The 20,434-nt window shown below is 33.6% G+C and overlaps 3 protein-coding genes and 1 non-coding gene across 5 annotated transcripts; 1 reads left to right on the forward strand and 3 right to left on the reverse strand.

Annotated features, from left to right (window-relative positions):
* Positions 1–1,754: 1,754 nt before the first annotated feature.
* On the forward strand, positions 1,755–9,431 carry LOC125852940 (uncharacterized). The gene is made up of 13 exons (XM_049532630.1): positions 1,755–2,124; positions 4,010–4,083; positions 4,319–4,402; positions 4,515–4,595; positions 4,999–5,079; positions 5,308–5,400; positions 5,904–6,083; positions 6,194–6,261; positions 6,860–6,911; positions 7,721–7,774; positions 7,863–7,955; positions 8,410–8,476; positions 8,979–9,431. Exons 1-13 carry the CDS (start codon positions 1,983–1,985, stop codon positions 9,068–9,070), a joined length of 1,161 nt encoding a protein of 386 aa, XP_049388587.1. The 5' UTR covers positions 1,755–1,982; the 3' UTR covers positions 9,071–9,431.
* A 427-nt stretch (positions 9,432–9,858) lies between these two features.
* Positions 9,859–9,931, reverse strand: TRNAV-UAC (transfer RNA valine (anticodon UAC)). Its single transcript has one exon. It is a non-coding gene; the product is annotated as a tRNA-Val (tRNA).
* Positions 9,932–10,404: 473 nt separating this feature from the next.
* LOC125852952 (uncharacterized CRM domain-containing protein At3g25440, chloroplastic) lies at positions 10,405–13,607 on the reverse strand. 2 transcript variants are annotated; one of them, XR_007445091.1, is made up of 5 exons: positions 13,411–13,607; positions 12,417–12,885; positions 11,519–11,920; positions 11,209–11,404; positions 10,405–11,087 (listed from the first exon to the last, which is right to left on the reverse strand). XR_007445091.1 is itself a non-coding variant. In XM_049532639.1 (4 exons), exons 1-4 carry the CDS (start codon positions 13,497–13,499, stop codon positions 11,279–11,281), a joined length of 1,086 nt encoding a protein of 361 aa, XP_049388596.1. In that variant the 5' UTR covers positions 13,500–13,607; the 3' UTR covers positions 10,405–11,278. The 2 variants fall into 2 exon arrangements, 1 of the variants encoding a protein (XP_049388596.1); XM_049532639.1 differs by having other exon boundaries at positions 10,405–11,404.
* Positions 13,608–15,407: 1,800 nt separating this feature from the next.
* On the reverse strand, positions 15,408–19,164 carry LOC125852929 (probable inactive receptor kinase At2g26730). Its single transcript, XM_049532619.1, has 3 exons — positions 17,833–19,164; positions 17,394–17,726; positions 15,408–15,793 (listed from the first exon to the last, which is right to left on the reverse strand). Exons 1-3 carry the CDS (start codon positions 19,124–19,126, stop codon positions 15,456–15,458), a joined length of 1,965 nt encoding a protein of 654 aa, XP_049388576.1. The 5' UTR covers positions 19,127–19,164; the 3' UTR covers positions 15,408–15,455.
* Between the last annotated feature and the right edge of the window lie 1,270 nt (positions 19,165–20,434).

Genomic DNA, 20,434 nt, shown 5'->3' on the forward strand with positions numbered 1-20,434 from the left:
TGTTTCGTGGTGTGAGAAATAATTATTATCCAAGTAAGAATTTTGACATCGATGCATGTAAAATGAAAAAAGTCAAATAATTCAAGCTTGCATTTAGGAACCTTTTTTCATCACGGTTATTGTTTTACTTCTTCAATTGATAAGAAAGAACATTTAGAGCAAAACAATTTGTGTTTGATAAATTTATTTGAAAAGTATTTTGTGTTTGACTATTTTTTTTTATATAAATAAATTATTTTAAGAGTCAAATTACGAAAAGGGTAAACATTGTGTTGTTAATAGTAAGATTATTTTATAAAGAGAAACTATTTTAACTATCTAATACAAAAACTTTAATTATATTTTTATTTTAATTAATTAAAATCTTGATATTCAAATTTTCACAATATTATACATAGATAAATATTGTTGAAAAATATTGAAAAGAGGATTTGTTTTTGTTATTTGTTACCATTTTTTAAAAATGTAATCTTTAACTATTATCTTTTATTTTGTTACAATACTCTAAAGTTAAAAAAAATTCAAATTAAAATAATATAATACATAAATTAAGAAAAGAAAATTTTGCTATTGTTATTTTTTTGGGAGGATTGAAATCTTTAGTTGCTTCTTTTTCTCTTTTTTTATTGGTCCTGTAAAAATATTGTTGTTACCTTCATTTCTAATTCTGTAAAATAATATATAAAATATAAATAATAAAATAAAAACATAAATAAAATAAAAAATTTATTATATAAATAAAAAATAAGATTCTTGAATGGAAGTATGGAACTTAACCAAACTTATGAGATATGTTAATTAATTAATAAGGGATATATGGTAAATATGTATATCTGTAAGGGATATTTTAATCTTCAAAAATATAATTTTATTGTTTCTACTTTCATTTAAAAGCAGTTTTAAAAATTTGCCAAACACTAATTATTCAAAACAATGTTTTTTTTTAAATTAAAAAATGACTTTTGCCTACCAACAACAATGTCAAACATGCTCTTAGTATAATTGGAACTTTATACAGTAACGTAAACAGAAACATTTGTAATACTAAATTTGATAGGCAATCATCTCGACTGAGGATTCCACAACTCTATCCAATACTTCCTTCGTCCCTTTTTATTTATCAAATTTTGACTTGACATACACACTGATTGAGAAAATAATGATTGGTATAATGAGTTGATCATTTTACTCCTATTAATTGAAAGGGTCCAAATATATTTATTTATTATATTTTTTCAAAGACATTTAATAAATTGATGATAGAAGAAAAAAATAATTATCAATTTTTTATTTATAAAAAATGACAAGTAAAAAAGAAAAATTAAATTAAAAAATATTTGACAAGTTATTAGGGACATAGATATAGAATAGGATACTTAGTACTAGTACTTTCCTGTTTCAAGTTAACATAAATTTATTTGATGATAAAAGAATATTTGAATTGTGTAATACATGTCTCAATATTTGTGTGATCAATTGTTAAATGTATGATCCTAAAAATGTGATAAAATATATGTTGGTGATAAAAGATTGTCATTAAGGTAAAACAGAGAATTTAAGTTATAAAATATTTTCAAATTTTTAGAGATCATTTCCTTTTATGAAATAATGAAAGTGAATTAATATCATATACATATAACTAAATTAGAATGAAGAGAGTATTAAGTTTAGGCCAATCCAAGTGTCAATTAGTCAAAGGAAATAACAAGTACATATGAATGTGAATGTGGACGCATTGACCAGCTGACCATTATCAAAACAATTGTTGAATCCAAAGAATCTTCCAGTACTATTTTAATAAAAACTTGGGCGCCCGTGTTAAGCCCCGGCCCAATCGTTAAACCCGAGGCAACGATCTTGTTCGCCGGCGCCGGTGGGGTACAAACTCATCTGAATCTGAAACGTCTTTGCTGCGTTCAAGATTTCGAGAGTTTGTGTTGTATAGTACAAGTTTGGTTATGAAATTAAGGTAGGCGGTGAAAATGGAGAGAGTGTTCAGTAAGCTTCGGAATTTGGACGCTTACCCTAAAATCAATGAGGATTTCTATAACCGTACGCTTTCCGGTGGTATTATTACCCTCGTCGCCTCCATTATTATGCTCGTTCTCTTCGTCAACGAGCTTGGTATGTTTCCTACATTCTCATCTCAAAAGTTCGTTTTTTTATTGATTTATTGACTGGAATTACACTAGAATGGAATGGATTTAAAGGATTTATATAGTCGGCCGTAATTAGTTTTGGATCGAGGTGTAGTTGATTTATTGATTTTGTTTCCTGTGGCTCCAGAAACTTCTGAAACTACTATTTGATAATGGGATTGGTACGTGTATATTGTTTGTCCTGTGTGTCATGGAATCTTTTCCTAGGCTAAGATAAATTGAGAGCCAAGGTAATTGTGGATAAAGGAGAGGAAATTATTGCCTATTCTTACACCTCCCACCACCTCTCTTAGACGGGTTAAAAACGATTTTGTTGAATGTAAGTACAAGATGCTATGTGAATGACTGTGGGTAGAGTAATTCTTACTCTGGGAGATTGTAGTGATGGAATGATATTACACCATTATTGAGTGGTAAGTAAGAGATAGGACCTCCCTATTGAGTATGCATCATTTTGCATCAAGAAGGATTGAAAACATAAATCACTTTTAGTTGGTGTTGATTGGTTTTGATGAGATCAGCATATTATATTCCACTTGATGGCAACTTGGAACTTGTTTTTGTGCAAGTTTGGGTCAATTGAGTGATATCTCTATCAGTGAAAGATCTTTTCTGCTTCTAGATGGGTTGTAACTGCAGTAAAGAAAGATCTGAGAAAGATTTGGAGAACTATTCCTGCATGTTCATGTTGGGTGTTATGGAAGGAAAATAATCAAACGTTTTGAGGGAAAAGTTATAGTTGTACATGTTAATTATTATATGTTCTTATGTTTGGTGGAATCTGGTGCTTGTTAGAAGATATATGGGAGGGAAATATCATGACAGACTTTATTAGCTCATTACATCATCGATATTTTGTACAAGAGGACCCCTTTTTTGTAATTCTCAATGCCGACTTAGTGCCTTTTAGTTTATGTAAATAATACTTTGGCTTGCTTGGAAAACTAAGAAAGAAGAAAAGTGGCTTACTTCTGTGAATGAAGGTTATGAATACAGTGATTCTGTACTGTCAGATCTGAATTATCAAAATGCAGCCATCATCTGGAAGTATGGGCTATGGATGCAGTATTTAAGTAATTAAGTTCCAAGAGATGAAAGGATTGGAAGTTTTCCATAAAGAAAAAGTTTATTCTAAGGATTTAGGGATTGTAGTATCAAGGTCTTAGGGATTACCACCACTCGGCTTTAAGCTCAAGAACTTTTTGATAGTGTGCTTTGAACTTAAGATTCAATGGTTGGATCATGTCCTAGATACATGGATAGCAGTTCCTGACAACTCTATATGTACATGTTCTCTTTTCTTTCTTTCTTTCTTTCCTTTTTTTTTTTTTTGANTGAAGGGGGGGGGGGGGATTTTTAACTTTTGGGGATGAACTCCTACTTTTGGACTAAACATGCTCGGAGTTGAAAGAATTTGTTTTGTTGATAAGAACAGAGTTTTATAGAATTTGCAAAGGTTTTATTGTCCCTATTAGAAGAAGTATTTCGCTTGCATCTATTATTGTTTTATATGTGTACGTGCATTTGTGACCGATTTTATTCATTAATTTTTCCTTGGTTTATTCTTTGTTTGTAAGTTTTATGATTCTTCAAAAAATGCAATATTTTCCTAAAAAAATTGCCATGGTTTATAGTTTGTTCCAGTTTTGGGCTTGAAGATCTCACTTTTAGAGTTACTTGACTGCTGAAGTCAAAAGGCATATATCACAGCATAGCTACAATTAATGTTCATATGGTCAATATAACTGCTCCATGGTTACTTCAAGGAATGAACATCCCCTAACATATTCAATTTTTATGACAACCAGAATTTCTTGTTCAATGATCTTTTTCCACCTCTTGATTTGCAGGATTATATATCCACAGTTATACTGAAACACAGCTCGTAGTAGATACTTCAAGGGGAGGAAAATTACATATACATGTAAAGTTCACTGCCTTCTTAAGCATCATCCATAGTATATGATCTCTGAGAGCATTTTTTATCCCTGTATTTTTCAACATTTTATGCTTTCTATGAGAATGCTGATTTTATCTTTGGCAGACATAAGATTTAAAGTGTCTTTTCAGACCAGTATACTTCAGAAAAATCTGCCTGTGAAATATGATTTTTCTGTAATTATAGATGTAGACTTAATTTTTCTTTTGTCTTCAAGCAGTTTGATATCACTTTTCCAGCTGTTCCATGTTCACTACTCAGTCTTGATGCCAGGGACATTAGTGGAGAAGAACATTTTGACATAGTATGTGATCCACACATATTATATTTTCTTTTTGCTTCTACTGTAGTCATTATGTCAATGTGTTTCTTTATTCTTGAAAACTGTTTTTATTTCAACTTCAAATAACTTGCAGCGACATGATATATTCAAAAAGAGGATTGACTCCCATGGTGCTGTTATTGAAGTCAGACAAGATGGAATTGGTGCTCCTAAGGTTTGTTGGTGATTGATACTATATGTTTGCAGTATTCCTCTGCATATTTATCTACTTATTTAAATTTGAAGGCCCATGCGTTCATGAATGTTTGGCAATATTCCTCTGCTTAATAGTCCATATGATTCTTCTATGGACTTCCACCTTCCGGATATACTAGACTCTGCTGCATTTTTATGGTGTCAGCTATCTTAATGTTTTGGAGAATAGTGATACTTCATTATGAGTTACTTGCATGGTGATACCTAATTTCCTTCCATGGGTCTTGTAGTGAAGGGAAAGCATGTTGTGATAGCCTGGTGATTCAGATATCTTGTTACCCTCTTTGTTTTGTTCTGGTTTTGATTTACTGTTTGTGTATACTTCATTAACCGCGTTTTGTTCTCTCTCTGTTTCGGTATAGATTGAGAAGCCTTTACAGAGACATGGTGGCCGACTTGAACACAATGAAACATACTGCGGCTCATGCTTTGGTGCAGAAACGGTACTTTTTTAATCTCCAATAGGCTTCTCTTTGTTTTCCTTCAACTAGCAAAGGTAGTTGCTGGTTTTTATTGATATTAGTCGGAATTCATCCAAATGTACATTTCCAGACTGGTGAACATGAACTCTTGTTTTCATCAAAAGATTACCAATTAATCCCTTATAAGAACATAGTGTCAAAGACTACATTCCATTTATTTTACATCTATGTCTCCCATGTCTTTTGCAGGCAGATGATGAATGTTGTAATTCATGTGAAGAAGTTCGTGAAGCATATCGAAAGAGAGGTTGGGGGATGACAAATCCAGATTTAATCGATCAGGTTTACATTCATGTTAATTTTTTTAATTAAATTCAGAATATTAAGTACATTTAAAAAGAATAGGTGCATTCAATTGCTTGTTGACTGTTGTTAGCATGTGACTGTTGACTTCTAACACAGAAAAAGAATTGCTGACAAATTAGTCAGTTTAATGTCATCAAGGACATTGACAATCATGTTTCAACCAATTTCTTTTTTATTAGCTTGTTGCCTAACCACTCCGTGAGGGGTTTGGGGGAAGTTGGAGACAGTTTAATTAAGTAGTGAAAGGGAGTATACAGCATTATTATTCAACACAGCATAGTGTTGAAGGTAGAAGTTCCTATTCCGCATAGGGGAAAGGATGAATAAATTGATAAGTAGCAGAGGACGTGCTAATTGTTGTATTGTATATATTTCTGGCAGAAGTATATTGACTCATAATCAATGTTACTAACCCTTACTCTTCAGCTGTCATTCTTCTTACTACAGCGGTGTTACTAATTTGATATTTTAATTTGTAGTGTAAAAGGGAAGGTTTTGTCCAGAAGATCAAGGATGAAGAAGGTGAAGGATGTAACATTCATGGATCTCTAGAGGTCAATAAAGTGGCTGGAAATTTTCACTTTGCTGCTGGCAAAAGCTTTCACCAGTCAACCTTTCAACTCTTCGAATTGATTTCCTTACAATCGGATACTTATAATGTAAGATGCCTTTCATAATAATTTACTCTTAAAAGTAGATTGTTATTAGTAATTTGATATGTTTAGAAATGTTGGCTAACATTCAATTAACATTTTTTTGTGTCATGCAGATAAGTCACAGGGTAAATAAGTTAGCTTTTGGCGACTCTATTCCTGGAGTTGTAAATCCTCTTGATGGGTAATTTCCTTGCTCTCTGATGACTCTGCTATGTTTCGCCGTGTGTGGTCTTCTGTCTACAGGTCAAGGTTAACTTGCTGTTTTGAAGTTTAACATGCATTTCCCAACTTATACCAAATCATAGTTACAACTTAGAACATTGGTTTGTTCGTGTAATTGCGATTTGGCACATTTGTCTTCCAATTCTTGCTGAACAACTATATGGATTGTATTTTCTCTACGTATATCACATATCCTCCCAGATTTTTCACCTCTCCCTAGGGAAAAGGAAAAATGGAGTACATAGCATTTCCATTCTGTTTTTTTTTAAAAAATAACTGTCGTGCTCGGGCCAGCTTGTGTGCACCTCGACTAATTCCACGAGATATCTGCCACCTCCCAGCAACAGCAGGTACTAGCTAGCTCTGTCCACCAAGGCTAGGACAAGGGCATATAAGGAGAAATCACCTAGTGTTCTGCTAGGATTTGAACCTGAGACCTCATGATTTTCAACCCACATCATTGACCACTAGGTCACACCCTTTGGTGCATATTTCCACTCTTTTTAAACTCTTGCAATGGTTTAGTGCCTAAAATTTTTGGTTCTATTACTTTCTAGGGTTCAATGGACACAGGAAGCACAGAATGGAATGTATCAGTACTTTATCAAAGTAAGTGTGTGTGGACATAGCATTCATCCTTTCTGTTTCTTTCTCCTCCTAATTTGCATGTATCATGTATGCTTTATACATCTGATCTCGGAAACGGGTACAAGGCAGAGAAGGAAATTTAAGTAATATGATTAAAGGGAAAATAAGGACCTGTACAGGAGAAGCATAGCAACTCAAAACTGTAAATTTCAAGTTTCTATGAATCTATCACCCTCCATGTAAGTGTAGGTAAAGCTGTGGTGGGATTCAGAAATATGTAAATAATCTAGTACTTCTCAAAAAATAATTCCACCGGGCTGAATGTGTCTCACAAGGAAACATTCGTCTAAGCCCAAGAAGTGCTCTGTAAATTCTATGCTAATTGTGTCGTTGTCACGGTATTTAATTTTAAATCATTAGTTAACCCCTTGGCCGCCAATCTTAGTTGCTATGTCCAGTGTGAGCTTGGTGCTTGGCTATTTCTGTTAATAAAAGCTTAATTTACTGATTAAAAAACTCAATTTTAGTTGCTTTTGGGGGAAGAAATAAAGATTAAGTACAACAGAGGAACTGAAATAAAAAAGAATTCATTGTTATGCTTCATGATTTGGAATGTTGTCTTGCCAGCGACAGATGTTACATTGAAAACGAACACCAATTGTTGCATATTTCCACAAAGTACAGATTACAACCAAAAATGCGACACAACATATGAATCTCCTACCCGTACTTGTGATTTAATTAGGAATCAATTGGCAAGAATCAAACATAGTGTTTGTTTCAAAGTTGAGAAAATAAGAATTTGCTCAACGTGTCTGCTGGTGTTTCAGGTGGTCCCTACAATATATAAAGGTGTTAGAGGCTGTACTATTGATTCAAATCAGGTATTTTTTAGACCATTTTCAGATGAACATTTTCTCTTGAAATTTTTGTAAATCATCCTAAATATGAAAGGACATTGGTTATGTATAGTTCTCAGTGACCGAGCATTTCAAGGGTTCAGATTTGGGTCTTTTCCAATCAATTACTGGAGTTTACTTCTTTTATGATCTCTCTCCAATCAAGGTGAAATCTTCCATCCATTTTTTTCCCTTTATTCCTCTTCCTGTTTTTTTTAAAATTAATTATATATAAGTATGATTCTTCCCATCTGTCCTAGCCTTGGTGGACAGTCACCTAGTACCTTTTGTTGTGGGAGGTGGCAGGTATCCTGTGGAATTAGTTGAGATGCGCGAAAGCTGGCCCAGACACTACTGTCATAATTTTTTTTTATATATAAGTAGATGTGCAAGTGATGGATATAAAATATGGGTTGGAGGGGTTTTCCCTTCTGTGTTATATCAATTAGATATCCCAATTTGACAGTAGTCTCTATCATGAACATGCAAGCATGAAGGTGAAAACTTCAAGACGGAAATTGCTTACTTTTTGGTTATAAAAAAGAGAAGAATTTTGAAAAATGATTAAATTTGCAGTGGAGCAAGATGATTTATTCTTCCAATTTGGTTTCTTGTTGCAGGTGACTTTCACAGAGGAGCATGTGTCATTCTTTCATTTCCTCACCAATGTTTGTGCAATTATTGGAGGTAATTCACTGTTTTATATATTATTCAGCTGATTTTTTTTGTATTAATGTTACTTGTGATTGTTGGAGGAGTATCTCAGTCTATGATTATATGACTTCCAAGGAAAGATAGAATGGGTGGAAACTAGACAATTAGAAGATCTCTTTTTAGCTGCTCATCTATTCCAAATGCAATCTGGAGTTCTTTCAAGCTCCAGATATCAGTTTTCCATCATTGTGAAATTATGCTTGATTTGCCATTAAGCTTGACTGAGTTGCATTGCTTTGGTAACACTTCATTGCGAGTAGGGTGTTAAACAAAATTCTGTCCACAACTTTGTGTATCCAAATTTTGCTTTGCATTTTATTTCAAATCTACAGTATTTAAGCTTTTGCACTGGTCAACCAAGTGGTGAACATTCATTTTTCTAGATAACTTTGTATGAGTAATATCCTTTTCTTCTAAATTTTTATTCCTTACAACCTGTTGGATACTTATAGCATTGTCCTGGTCCTTTCATCAGGTGTCTTCACAGTTGCTGGAATATTAGATGCATGTATTTACCATAGTCAAAAGGCCATAAAGAAGAAAGTGGAACTCGGGAAGTTCGGTTAATGACACTACTGCAAGCTTGTGCTTCATCACCCTTGATGCAGTAGCTACTACTGCATAGTATTGATGCTTGTTCATTTCGCTGTCCTCGGCCCTTCTGATGGATTCGTTTGGTTATTTATTATGTACAAGCCTTCCAACAAAAAGGAAGACATGCATTTCATAGGGTAAATTGCATTCAGAAGGGCTGAACTGCAGAATATGACTAACTTCTGTAATTTCTGCTTCATTTCATTCTCATTTTGCGTCATTTCAGATCTTGGGTATTGTTGAAAGGAGAGATGATCTTTTCTGTAGTTCTGATTGGAAGTCACATGCCGAATGTTTCCCTAGTAACAGAGTAAATTCTAATTTGTGTTACAAAGTTGACTTGTGCCAATGGGCTACCACATTGATTGTATACTTAGATGTCAAACATGATTTAAGTACTTATGATCGGACCACCAATTTGCCCAGCAAAAATGTGAGATTCTTTTAAGTGTTGCTTTTCATTTCTAATTTAATTTCATTTACGGATTGGGGCAGACACAAAAAGGAAGATCAAAGACGAAGCTAAGCACAGGCTTAAAGTTTACTGCACAACTCTCTGAAGAAATTCACCAGAGAAGTTTTAGCTTATCGAAGCTCGTGAATAATTTATACAGCAGGGAAACTATGCTGTCAAAATATTCAATGAAATAAAGCCAACTTTAGCTATCTATAGATGGCGTCTAAACAACGTACATGCGGGGTTCTCTATTGATCGTTAATTTGCTGCGTCTACTTTTAATGCAAAATAAATATAATAATGTTGTTGCTGCCCAGGATCGAACTGGGGACCTTCAGTGTGTAAGACTGACGTGATAACCACTACACCACAGCAACATATTGATAGTCACTGTCAGCTTTTTTGTATATACCTAAGGTTGATCTTTTTCTGAAAATAAAACTGGAGAACAGGTTTTCTCCATCCTCCCTGTCACATAATTCTGAATCCCATTTAGCATGGAATAGGTCATAAAGGTAGGGTAACATCAAACACATATCCTATCCTCCCAAACCCACTTGTGGGATAACACTGAATATCCATTATATTCATTCCTATATATCTATTCTACACGACTACGAGGGTGTGTAGATGCATGGAACGATTCAAGTTTAAGAGAGTGCCTGAAATCCCACCCATCGACTCTTTATGTTTGATTTTATGGTTATTGTATTTTTATTTTGTGTTTGTGTCCGCATTCATAACATACTTTACTATCCAACCTAGCTTAAGTAACTCCAGCACATGATATTTCAAGGCCAACACAACATTGCCTCTTGTAGTATTAACTCAATAAATCTGCAAGAAAAACTCTTGTCAAGGGAGCAAGTTGTATTATCATATATGCTACTGGAATACAAGCATGAATAGTCAACCTGAAAACTGAGTTCAAGGAGATGGCATCATTGGCCATCAGAGGACCCATGCCTCCAACCATTCAAACTTACTGCAACACTAAAATACGACAGTTCAAAGCGTCTTTGCTTTTCGACTGCTTGTTACCATGAACTCTTCGCACTGTAACACTAAGCAATATACTTGAATGGGCCGGTCAGAGAATACACAGCCAAAGTTCTTCTGATTGCAACACAAGAACATGAAGCCTTTGCTTTTTACTGACAAACATTATTAACATCGAAACTCCCCAGCTTAACTCCTGCAATCAATGTAGACACTGTGAACAATTCTGCTAACAGATCTCGAGACATGGACTCTTTCACTTGAAGGAACATCCACTAATCAATCCAAGATTCAAGTTGGTTATCTGCAGTAAGCTGAAAGCAGCAATTGTGAACCTTGCACCAAGCTTGGCTTGAGGATTGGAAATGGGTTGATGTATCAAGGCTATCTATTTTTTTCTCGCAAATGTGACCATATGAGAGTAAAAGAAAGATCCGACTCCTTTCATTCAACTTCTGAGGGATTCAAAGTTTAACTCTGCCCCATTTTACCATGCTAGGTAAATGTTTTCCTCTTCCTCTTTAAGCTCCACTCCTATGGGCCATCAAACCAGTCACTCAATGACGGTAAGTGTTAGGTATAATCAAAAGACACAACCAGCACTAAAGCTTCACTAATAACTCAACGTAATTGACAAATTAATGATTTGTATCACCTGCTTGGAGAGGTAGAAACATTTTGTAATTGCATGCACACCCTCATAATTTAACTTCAAAATCTTAGCTTCAACTATTTTCTTTTTTTCTCTTCTGAGCAAGATATTCATGATACTCTACCAATTCTTTCTCCATTTTCTCAATAAATTGACTAGTATGCTCCAAGGACTGTTCATATCGATACTTCTCCAAGGCCTGCAGTTTTACAATTCAACAAGGTAAATCATCAATGGAATATAAATTCATTTTTATTCTTACAAACAGGCTGATTCAAGCATGATATCACAACAAAAAAAAAGCATACATTACCTTATCTTTAGATAGAGTATCTGGAGGAGACATAACATCTGGTTGAACATAATTCTTTCCACGATAAAATATTATGGTATTGTCTGGCTTAATGTCAATAACAGTGCCTCTGCTTAGCCGAGTGAGCTCTGCAGCATATTCATGAATCTGCCCAGGCTTGCAAGGCCTGCATACAACCTTAACTGTCTCATGTTTCTTCCAGTGAAGATGCATATTCAACACCACCCCTCCAAATACTCCTCGTCTCCCAACTGGTACATAATTTTTCTTTTTCTCACCAGTGCGCTTCAAGTAAAACTTCTCCTCTTCAGTTAAAATTTCAGGATCATGTGGTTCATCTGGAGCTTTAGGTACCTCAAAATTTCTCAATTTCTCAATCAACCAAGCTTCCTTTCGTTTTGCCTACAATATACATGCAATAACCAACATAAAAAGTTAGATCTCATCACTCTTCTTTTTCTTTATTCATCAGTTGGAGCATTGCAGAAGAAAGTGATGTAGTTTTTGCAAACACATGAAAGCTATACTCACTTGATGTACATACACGGATAAATAATTCTCTAAGATTTCAGAACCAAAAGTCAGAGCAAGCAAGAGAACAATGTCAAAAATGATGACATACCAATTTCTTCTTTTTTTGTTTAAACAAAAAGATAATATTTATTAATTGTCTCTACCCCTACCCCGTCTAAATTGCTCAAGAAAGCATAAGCCAATAGGAAAGGGGACAAAAAACAGGGAATGCAGTACAAACATAAGCTTATTCACATAAATAAATCAGGACAACAGAAACCACTGAAATGCTTGGTAATTTGAACTGGAAAATTACTATATAGAGGCAAAGTATTGTATTCAACATATCTTAGACATGGATATCATCACCCTTAATGGATCTAACCTTCTCAAGTTTGTATCTGATCCTAACTTCAGGATTTGGAGATCTCATTTTCTTCTTTGCCTTCAGTCGGTAAAATCTGAGTTCATTCAATTTTGCTTTTTTAGACATTTTAAACTTCTTCACGACACGCTTAACCTTTGTCTGACCACCTCTTTTTCCGATTTCTTGACCAAATCTAAATCTGACAACACCTTTCTCTGTATTCAGCTCTATGGATGGACTAGAGAACCACCTAGCATGGAGCAATTTCAAAACTATCTCACGAGATCCAGAAGTTAATGAACTTGGCAATAGCAAAGTGTTCATTGCAGGATCTTGACGAGGTAATTTATGAATTAATCTCATTTGGTGATAGTTTCTGGAAATTGAGGAGTTGCTATGACAAAGAAAACACATAAAGGAAGTAGCTTTACGCAAATATGGATTTGGAACACTTTGTCCAGAGTAACAAAACATATGAGGAGCTTCCCTGCATAAAACAAAACCAATCAGCCAATAACTTACAAATGCTTAGAAATAACTAAAAGAAAATGTAAGAATGTATGTCATCAATTCGTAACAACCTAAACTGTTGAATAACCTCAATTCGAAATGTTAATTGTCTCATTCTAATTAAGAGAAAAAAAAATTCACACTTCCATTTGACAAATGAAGAATATCTGTTCTTATTGGAAACTCCAAAATAAGTTCTACATAGCAGAGAGGTTATTCCTCAACTCTGGCGCATAGTAATTCTACAATTTGGATAAAGAATGAAATTTTCAATAAGTTGACGGGCAGATTAGAAAAACTATATGATGATTACTATGAACTCAAAATATTTCGGATAGAATGATTGAGAGATGGTCGTTTCTTGTTCCTCATTAGCTTAAATACATTAAGAAGAACTGAATAAAACTCGTAAATTGACTCGCAGCCTCCTTCTCTAAACAAGAAAACGATCAAGCGTCAATAAATAAAAACCCTAAGTACAAAAGTGTCTGTAAATGTGTACCTTGAGCCGACATTGATATCGGAATGCCTGAAAATGAAGCTCCAAAACCTGAGGGAAGAGCTTTTCATGAGATTCTTTATTGCAAGCATGATCTTCACGGTGGCGAGTAGTGGTTGCTCAGCCGCTCTAATTTACCGGCGAAATTTGACCCGCCAAACGCACAACCCCGCCCCGTGAGCAATGAGTCCCCGTTTAAAATTGGGGCCTTCTAAATTCGGTCTAATGCCAAAGCCCATCAAGAATTAATGAGAAACTTTTGGTAAATAGCCACTTCTTTGATTTTTTATTTTGGAAAAGTGTGCACGATTTTTCAAGAGTTTTTTAATTCGAAAAAAAGGAATTTTATTAACTTATAATACTAAAATATGTTAGAGATATTTGTGTATTATAAATATATATCATTAAAAGTAAAATTAGTTTGATGACTTTTTTTAGCAATAATAATTTGATGACCTTATATGAAATTGACCCAAATAAACCACCTAATCAAAACCACACTTCTTTCATTACTTACTTTTGACAACAGAGTAAACCAATTCACTACGGGCTGTTTGGAAGGACATCCTGGTAATTAAATTTGGTGTAATTGGTGTAATTACAATGTCTTGTCTTGTTTGGAAGGACAGGTAATTACTTGGTCAGCATGTAATTGATGTAATTGACAGGGGGTAATTACACTCTACAATACACAGGCAGATTACTTTTTAATTTTTATTTTTATTTTTTTGTTTTATTTTTTTTACTTCTATTATTTTAAGTTCTTTTTTTATTTTTATTATTCTAAAAATTTGTAAAAATTTATTTTTTATTTTATATTATTATATTTTATTTTCTTCTTGTTCTCAACCTTACTTTACGTGATTCTATGTATTTTCTCGTATTATCTCTTTCTTTATGCCATGCTTATTTTCTCATTAGCATAATTTTATTAGTATTCTAATTTTTAAATTAAAATAGAATTTTTTGTTAAGTAAGGTTATAGACTTATGTCTTCTTTATTAAGAAAAATTAAAAATAAATCATATTTATTGCTATGTTAAAATTTGTTGTAAGAGTATTATGTTAAATTTTTTGTTTTGAATTTATAACCTATATTATATTTTCAGTTTCATTTGTTTTAGTAATATTGAATTTACATTGCATGCCATTTTTTAATTAGATTTGATAGATTATATTTTTGTCAAACATTTAATAATTTATGACATTTTATTTATATATTATTCTTTTTATTAAACATGCATTTCACGATGTTCACAAAAACTTCATACTTTTAGTTGTTACGATCAATTCAATTGAAATATATTAACTTGAAAAAATATAAATCAATTATTTTTTGATAATATTAGTTACAGAAAATATGTTTATTAATTAATATATTTTCAAAAAAGAATATATATTTTAAATATTTAATTTAATGTCATTTATAAAGTTTTTTATTTGTCTAGTATAAATTTTAAATAATTAATTTTAATTTTTAAAATTTATTACAATTTTGTGATTGCAATTGTGCATCCAAACAGAACATGTGTAATTACACTGTCGCATCCAAACAGGACGTGTGTAATTACAATGTAAATTACAATGTAATTACACAGTGGCAACCAAACAGATCAGTGTAATTACTAGACAGTATAATTATTAGGCTGATAATTACTACCCTAGTAATTACACTAATTCCAATTATCAAATGACTTTCCAAACAAACCCTACATTTCTTTTAAAGCAAGCACGTAATACAATGATGAGAATTATGCTGCACGGGCTTATTATGAAACTATTCAACAATGAGTTAAATGATTATTGTTGCTTAATTGATGTGATACACTTTTTTTTTAGTCTATTTTTTAAAAAAATGTTATTTTTTTTTTATAATTAAAAACTTAATTTTAAAACTTCACTTGTCACGCAAATGATCAAAAGAGTGTTTCCATCCCACAATTTGAGACCGAGGAGTAAGCATAGATACTAATTGCTCAAATTAATAACACGGTACAATATTCCAAATTAGGTACTTCATGGAAAATAATGTGTAACGACTTAATTCATTATCGAGACGGAGTTGCAGTTGCTATGGAGTCATCTGTCATAGATTGATCCATTGAGAAGGAGAGATCATCTTCGTCTTCCGATTCGGGTACCGCCCCGTTAATACTTTCCACTTCCCTCAACAGCTCACTAACCTCCGGTCGTTTTTCCGGCGACTTATCACAACAGCTTATAGCAGTCTGCAACAATTTCAGCATTCCTGAGTTGGCACTTCTCTGAACAGCTATTTCCGTGTCGAAAATCTCAGCCGTCCATTCTTCTCGGACCGCCCTATGAACCCAACTGCACAGATCCGCACCGGTCACCCCCGGTGGAGCAGAATGTGAAGAAATTCTACCTGTTACAATTATAGTGCACAAAATTTTGCATACACTGTGTCAAAGTCTCTTATTATAATTTGATTTATAAGTGGCTTTGAGTATGAGATTGTGATGAAAATCTCCGTTTAATAAATTGGTACATTTTTTATATACTTATATATATAATATATATATATATATCAATGGTATACAACAATGTATATGTCATCATGTAATTCTTACTATTGTGTAATTCTTACAATACTTATAAAATATATGTATGGTATACTCTAAGGGGTCGTTTGGTGTGATGAATAAGGAGAGTTAATCTCAAGATAAATTTTAAGTACCCCTTATTTCGTTGTTTGGTTGCAAAGCTTGGGATAACTTATCCCAGGATTATGAATTAGTGTTGGGATAAGTTATCTCTCATATTGAGTGGTATAGTAATCTCGGGATAACTTATCCCGGGATAAAATAGGTAAATGACAAATATGTCCCTTTAAATCCTTTTTATACATCATTTTTTAGTTTTCACATTTATGTATATTTACATTTTTTTAATATCATGTATAATAATATTTACTACTCCTTATTTTTATGATAATTATACATATTTTTCTATTAAAAAATTATACTATATAAATATAATTTTTATTTATGAATTTATTTGACTAATTCTTATATTTATTTTATTTTGATTTCTCATAAATTTTCTTCTCTTTAATAAACTTAAGAGGGAAGTTCTATTTTTAAGCTAAATAAGAAAAAAGTTATATTTTTAAATACACATGGTACTTATCATGGGAATACATAAACAAAAATATTTAAGTTAAATAAAATAAAAGTTTTATTTTAAAAAATGAATAACTAAAGCTCGCAAAGAAATTTTTAAAAGTTTAAATAAAGTGAAGGGTAATTTTGTAAACAAACAACTTGTTCTTAAAATTTATCAATATATATTATTTTGAATATAACAAACCAAACACTCAATAAGAAATAATCACATGACAACTTATCTCATCATAACTAATCTCAACATAACTTATCTCAACATAACTTATCCCATCATAATTCATATTCAAACCAAACGACCCCTAAGAACTCGTTTGGTGTGAGGGATAAGCATAAATAGTCTTGGGATAAAAAATAGTCCTGAGATAAAATTTAGACTTGTCTTGTTTGATTGACATGTTTGGGATAACTTATCCCATCATTTAACTCTGGTGTGAGGGATAAACATAAATAGTCTTGGGATAAATAAATAGTCCTGGGATAAAATTTAGACTTGTCTTGTTTTGTTGACATGTTTGGGATAACTTATCCCACCATTTAACTCACTGGTGTGAGGGATAAGCATAAATAGTCTTGAGATAAAAAAATAGTCCTGGGATAAAATTTAGATGTCTTGTTTGGTTGACATGTTTGGGATAACTTATCCCACCATTTATAGCATAGTGATGGGATAAGTTATCCCATATACATGGTGGGATAAGTTATCCTAGGATAACTAACCCCAGAATAGTTAATCCTGGGATAACTAGTTCCCAACCAAACGACCCAGCTTTATAGGGATAACTAATAATGTAGTATACACAAATATTTGATTCTGCCTGATCAATCAAGAAAAACAAATACCTGTTAACAATTCCAGGAGAAGGCAACCAAAGCTCCAAATATCAGATTTCTTGGTCACTTTCTTGGAAGCCAGATATTCGGGTGATCGATAGGAAACCATTCGTTGAGTAGCGATGGGAAGTGCAATAAGGGAAGTGAGACCAAAGTCAGCAACACGAACATCATCATTTTCGTCCAGTAAAACATTGGTGGATTTTAGGTTGCCATGGGGAACAACGAATTGGGAGGAATTGACGTTCAGGTGTAGATGCTCTAGTGCTCGAGCAACACCACGAGCAACGGATAATCTTGAGCTCCATCGAAATGGAATCCTATCTCTAGTCCCTTTTCCTCCTATTGTTCAACCAATAACGCAAAAAGAAAAAAATCAGTTATGTATTTGAGTAATTATAAATGTTATATGATAGACTAAAAAGAAAAGTGGATCACAGTAAGATACCGTGAGTGCGGTTGTATAAGCTTCCGTTAGGCGCAGATTTCAAGAGAAGCAACTTCTCATCCCTTGTATAGTAATAACCAAGAATAGGCAACAAATTTGGATGCTTTATATCACCAATAGCTCTTACTTGTCTCACAAATTCGTCATTTGTTAAAGGTTTCAAATCCCTCAAACGCTTCACCACAACAGTTGGTCCATCTACCAACATTGCCTTGTAACAATTTCCAAAATTTCCTTTTCCCAAACCTTCTGCTGAAGCTCTCAGTAAGTCATCTAATTCAAAATTTATTTCACTACCTAAGAATATCAATTTGCCTTTCTCTAATTCAACCTCTGATGCCACACTTCTTGATTCCACGCTCCTGGTTTCTGTTGGCGTTGTTGTGATCTCAGTTTTGCTAGTCTCCATTTTATCAACCTCCGTTAATCTTGTATTACTATTCATCAGCATTTTCTTAAGCTTTTTTGTTTTTTTGCAGTAGTAAATGACTAGGTATAAAAGAACCACAATGCCCACAACGTTAATTACTACCAAGATTGGAGTCAACATGGATAATTTTGAACTATTTGAAGATTCATTATGTGAACTATCACTTGGAGTTGGTGTAGATGAATCATTATCCTTGATTGTGGTGCACGTTGTGTTAGTAAACGGAGGACCACATAAATCATGGTTACCTAAGTACGAGGACGGACCAAATTTTTGAAGAGCTATTGTGCTTGGAATTTCACCGGAAAGATTGTTGTTTGAGACATTGAAAACTTTCAAAGTTGACTGATTAAAACCGGGAATTGGACCGTTCAATTTGTTGTTCTGTACCTGCAATGACTCTAGCGAATTAAGTGTTAGAAGAGAAGGTGAAATTTCTCCGTCAAATCTGTTACCGGATAAATCAATGTTGTTCAAATTTTGGTTGTTGGAGAAGTTCATCAAGTTCCCTGATATGGAATTGTTCTTGAAGCTAAGTGTTTGTAATTGAGTGAGATTGACAAGTGCATTTGCCTTGAGTTTCCCAGTAAGGCCAAGATTTTCTAGCACAAGTCCAGTGACTCGACCGTTGATACAGCTAATACCATACCAATTTGGAGTGTTATTCATGTAACACATGAGGCCGTTCCAACTTTTTTGGAGCAATTTAGGATTGTTGAATTCAGCTCGAATCGCCACAAGAGCCTCCCTTTCTGTGCCATGATAGCCTATCGTAGAACCATCTTCGGCTATGGACACGGTACATAATTTCATCATGAAAAGCAAGACAACATAGTACTTGATGAAGAGACTAGATGAACCCATTGTTGTTTGTGAAAAGGCAAAGAGATGCACACAAATAAGGCTCAGTAATTGACAGCTACATTGTTGAGAGAAGAAAACAAGGACGATTGTTTCGAGAAATTGGTTGTATTAATTAACAGCTGAGAATACTAGGAAAGCAGCTAATTACTTCGTTAACTTGTAGTACTAGGTACATAGGAGATAGGCTTGATTATGGGAAACCTCGTGGCAGTGTTTTTGTCTAAGAATTTGCCGCAAGACAAGCTCTATTTATCTTATTAGTCAAATAAGTTCTATGGGTTCGTTCAATTCTTAAGGTTCTTAGCATTGAAGATATACTTCCGTTTATAGTCACGAGTGATTTCTTCATGCTGATTAAAATCCATTCAAGAAAATGAATCTCGAAATCCAAAACATGTAATGCAATTGCTATGTAGAGGCAGAGATTGCTCATCCCTAATGTTAGTCGATAGACAACAATTAGAACTTTTACCATGTTAAAGAAATAAACATTAGGCCAAACTCAACTTCAAAAACTAACTCATACGGTGAGAAATTGTTTAAAACCATATAAAGAGACTACAATCTATACCCGTACTCTCGATCCAATAGTAGGTAAACCAAGAAAACGGACATGTTTGTGACACCAAATTAAAGGACGGGCCAACAAGAAGGATTGGGAGGCTGGCAAGTTTCTGAAAAATGGTTCAGACAAATCTAACATTGGTATCAATAAGGATGATATGCCTGTTCTTGGGCTGAATGATGGCTTAGCCCAAGAGACAAACCATAAATCTATTGAACCGAAGCGAATATTACTGTTGATTTTTAATAGGTTGCATAGAATATAGAACCATACAATATAATAGCCATCAATTGTTTGCAAGATCGCATGCAATATCATCAGAGACTTAGTCGCGTGTGCCAGCTTCAAAATAAATTTTATTTCCAACTCTTTTAACCAAAAGTCAGTTGGATTGGGTCCATCCAATTAAGGTTTGTGTCCACTAGGAAAGCTACCCTTTCCAATTGTCACATTAATATTAATCAAATCCTCCTTTTGAACTACTAATCCATCACGTGAATGTGCATTGTTTTATCATTTAAGTATTTATTTTTTTCCATTCGGTCTCCGATTTTGTGCCAGGAAGTCCCATATTCAGGTAAAGTGCTCTCTAACAAAGGCGATTCCGTATCCAAGAGACTCAACCCCGAGACCTCTTAGTTAAGATATCACTCCATCACAACCCTTATTGTGCATTGTTTTATTCAATTTCATTTGTCTATAGACTTTTACGTACTCTTGGACCTTGGTTGACTTCTCTAACT

The sequence above is a fragment of the Solanum stenotomum genome, chromosome 1, assembly GCF_019186545.1.
Source record: "Solanum stenotomum isolate F172 chromosome 1, ASM1918654v1, whole genome shotgun sequence".
NCBI lineage: Eukaryota > Viridiplantae > Streptophyta > Magnoliopsida > Solanales > Solanaceae > Solanum > Solanum stenotomum.